The sequence below is a fragment of the Wyeomyia smithii genome, chromosome 1 (genome assembly GCF_029784165.1).
Source record: "Wyeomyia smithii strain HCP4-BCI-WySm-NY-G18 chromosome 1, ASM2978416v1, whole genome shotgun sequence".
NCBI lineage: Eukaryota > Metazoa > Arthropoda > Insecta > Diptera > Culicidae > Wyeomyia > Wyeomyia smithii.
In genome coordinates, this window is record NC_073694.1 from 195,992,114 (window position 1) to 195,995,840 (window position 3,727).

Sequence of the window (3,727 nt, forward strand, 5' to 3'; positions counted from 1 at the left end):
TGTTTGATGGCGTAACAATACTTCTTGCGAATGGTGGAATACTTATCTACGCTGACGATTTGAATTTGATTGTAGGGAACTCCAAAAACTACTGGATGAATTAGTTCATTAGTACAAGTCGAATTTTCTGGTAGTGAGCGTGGCAAAGTATTACAAAATCTCATATCGACGACACAAAAAGACCTATTCTGTACAACTATATCAGATACTCGAACAGGTTGGCGAAGTCTTGGAGTATTGCTGGAATACCAACTCACATTCAAGCTGCATTATTCCGCTATAATTGACAAAGCCAAACGTCAACTAGGTTTCGTTCTGAAAATGGCGAAAGACTTCATCATTTGGTCACTTTATGAAGATATGTGGAAATCCAGAATCGCATCTGTTCAACATATATTTACCCACCTCGCGCTAAAAAAAATTTCATGGCGCAATCCAAACGACCTGCCCCCTTAAGAACTTCGATGTGCCCTATTGGATATAGAGCCGTTTGTGTGTTTGGCGCTAAAATACTACGCGGAGAAATCGATAGTTCCAGTTTGCTGGAGCGCATGAGAATCTATGCCCCACAACGAGTACTGCGTCCACAACTTATTCTGCCAGAATCTAGGAACACCGTATACGGTGATAACGATCCAGTCAACACTATACGTGTTGTGTCAGTTTTCTACAACGCTTGCGAACTGTATTTTCAACTCTAGACTAGTTTTTAAATTATATCATTAGGACCACGATGTCAGCTGAAATTTAAAATGAAATAAATCCACCAAGTTAACTATCGCGACCCTAGTAAGGCAGTATGCCGAAAGTACGAACAATCCAGAGATTAGTACGAATCGGAACAGTCGGTAACGAGCCAGGTTAACGAAAAAGGACAACGATTGAAAATTTGAGGAAACGTTTGAAGAGTGCCCACAACTCGACATAAAGATCGTCGTCGGAGATATGGACGAAGCCTTCACTCTACCACCAACGACAACGCCCCGAGGGTAGCGAACTTCGCTGCAACAATTATTTGTGTGAATGACTTGCATAATCTGTGTTGGCTGCGTCTCTTTAGCTGTTCCGTCCTCATCCGACTCACATTTCCAATGCGTTCGTGAGCCTGATCAGCTTCCTTGCTCCAGCTGTTGTTCTTGAGGACCTTGGTCCAGACCAGGTCCTTAGAATTGTATCTGATTTCTTTACTTCCATGCCTGCAGTTGTACTGGTCGTCTTGCTTGGAGTGATCTGTTTTGTGAAATACAGTTGGCGGTCTGAGCAGATCGAGCGAAGTGCGTATCGTTCTTCCAAGCGTTATCTCGGCAGGCGATTTTTCTTCGGGAGCGCTTCGGCAGGGTGTAGAACGGTAGCATAACAGGAAGGTGTTGATTGCTTCGGTGAGACCCTCTCCACCCGCTGTAATTTTCTTGAGAGTTCGCTTGAACGTGTCAACGAATCTTTCTGCAAGTCCATTGGTGGCGTCTTCAGGTGCAGTATACCTTTGGTGTTGCAGAACCCCTCGAACTGCTCTCTAATGAACTGGCGTTCATTGTCGCTAACAAGTGTCCCCGGGTTTCCGAAGCGAGCGAAGATGCCTTCCAGAATTTCGATGGTAGCTGGTGATGTCGTTTGACGAGTTCGGTCGACCTCCAACCATTTTGAGTATGCATCGACCAGGACGAGGTAGTACCAATCGTCAACAGGACCAATGTAATCAATATGCAGCCTCTGCCAGAGTTCTCGGGTACGGACCAGGACTCCAAGTTGGTACTAGTGTTGGTTTTGGCAGCCCGACCACACTCGGCACAGGAAAGAACAAGTTTGGCAATGCACTCGTCGATTCCAGGCCAATATACGTAGCTACGTGCGACCGCTCTCATTCGCTCGACGCATGGATGGTTCTTGTGCAGCAACTGGACCTTTTTCTGGCACTTAGAAGGACCGACCAGCCGCTCACCGTAGGCAAGGCAGTCGAAAATAACTGACAGTCCGTTTTCACGAAGTTAGATTGCTGGCATGAGTCGGTGACGTCGGTCTTCTTGGTCGGCCAGTCCTGCTGGATGTGCTGAAGAACATTTTGGAGAACAGGATCAGCTCTGGTTTTTGCCTGAATCGACTTGAACGTGAGCGGAAAAACTTCCTGCGATTGATGAACGACATCGAGGAACGTACTTTCTAGCTCGAACGATGCTATCACGTACTCCTCATCAGGCCGAATGTGGGCGTTTATCAGCCTCGTCAGAAGATCTACGTATCAAAAACTATCAGTCGACACGTATTCGATGGAGAAGTCGTAAAGGAGAGATTCTGGCCTCGATACCGATTGAAGATACGTCGGCAGACACCACGATGTCCAGCTGGGGATTGTAGTGGGTCAGCACAAGCGGAGACATCATCAGTTCCTTAAAGTGATCGAAAGAGTCTTGGCACGTCTTGTTCCATTCCCACTTGGTTCCGGCTTTCATGAATTGATCCATGGGATACCATAGCTTTCGCAATTCACGAACGCACTTGCCATAGCAGTTTACAGCTCCTAAATACGATCTCAGCGACGGCAGATCTATTGGTAGTGGCATGTTGGCATACCGGCGACCTTGTCTTGACCCGGTGGGATGCCATCGCTATCCAAGATTTGCCCTAGATATTTGATTTGGTGCATGCTGAGGCTGCATTTCTCAATTTGCACAATGAATCCGTACTCCTGGATACGACTAAGGACCAGTGGTTTCGATTATGCTCCTCCTTTGTTCGACCACCCACTAAGACGTCGTCCAAGTAGCCACTAATGCTTTTGAGTTCAGCGAGCATTGCGTCTAACAGTTGCTAAAACTCCCCCGGAGCTGGTTTGATGCCAGGAAACAAGCGAGTGAATTGATTAAGCCCTTTGTTTGTGTTGATGGTGAGGAGGTTTTGGCAGCTTTCATCCACCTAAACCTGTAGGTAGACATCGGAGAGGTCGATATGGCTGAAGTACTTACATCCCGACATCTTCGGCAGCGGTAGCGGATATTGGTTTAGCTCGAGGACGTTGTGCAAACCCGTAGAGAAATCCGTACAGATGCGAAGCCGTCCGTTTTTTGACGCCGCCCACTCGGACTTTTGACGCCGCCCACTCAAAGTAATCAACCGGTTTAAGCAGGGCAAGGTGATATAGTCGTTGGATTCCTGATTTGATTACAGAACGAGTTGATTGAAACGTCCCATTGGCCGAAGTTGTCCATCCAATTGGCACTTAGAATTGATAGAGAAATTTCCGGAACCATGACACGACACAAACCTCGTTTGGAGACACCGTTGATTGATACGTCACACCAAACCTCGGATGCCATGTTTAGCGGTTCTTCGGATGCTGTCACCGCTTGGAATGAAAGTGGAGATGTTTCTGCACGCTTAATTTTTTTGCTGGGTCTCGGTTACTTATTGCCGAGAACGGCACCACTGAGTGCTCGGTTAAAAAAAGAGATTTACGATAAAATGTGACAGCTGTCATTATTTTTTCAACCGAGAACTGGCAGTGGTGCCGTTCTCTGCAATGAATTACCGAGACCCGGCAAAAACTTTTAAGTGTGTGGTTCTCCAATCTTCTTCCACATGTCGGCGGTATTAATACTGATTTCAGATGCCGAATCAACTTGTGGTCGGACCAAAACATGATTTATCCGCATCTCCTCAAATTTCCTCCCACGGCTGACAGTGTTTACGGAGACCACCTTGGTTGACTTTTGACTCCGTGCATGCTTTTTCA

General features: G+C 46.6%; 1 protein-coding gene across 1 annotated transcript; it reads right to left on the minus strand.

The window, feature by feature from the left end:
* Positions 1–958: 958 nt before the first annotated feature.
* LOC129717415 (uncharacterized protein K02A2.6-like) lies at positions 959–2,558 on the minus strand. Its single transcript, XM_055667301.1, has 4 exons — positions 2,303–2,558; positions 1,940–2,229; positions 1,482–1,883; positions 959–1,420 (listed from the first exon to the last, which is right to left on the minus strand). Exons 1-4 carry the CDS (start codon positions 2,556–2,558, stop codon positions 959–961), a joined length of 1,410 nt encoding a protein of 469 aa, XP_055523276.1.
* Positions 2,559–3,727: the final 1,169 nt, after the last annotated feature.

Bases quoted from the DNA above. Each gene is read 5' to 3' on its own strand.
- LOC129717415 (XM_055667301.1), bottom strand. From the start codon at position 2,558: ATGCCACTACCAATAGATCTGCCGTCGCTGAGATCGTATTTAGGAGCT. The intron at 1,884-1,939 runs GTGAGCGGCTGG...TTGCTGCACAAG, and splicing joins TTTCGACTGCCTTGCCTACG to AACCATCCATGCGTCGAGCG. The intron at 1,421-1,481 runs GTATACTGCACC...GACACGTTCAAG, and splicing joins GGGGTTCTGCAACACCAAAG to CGAACTCTCAAGAAAATTAC.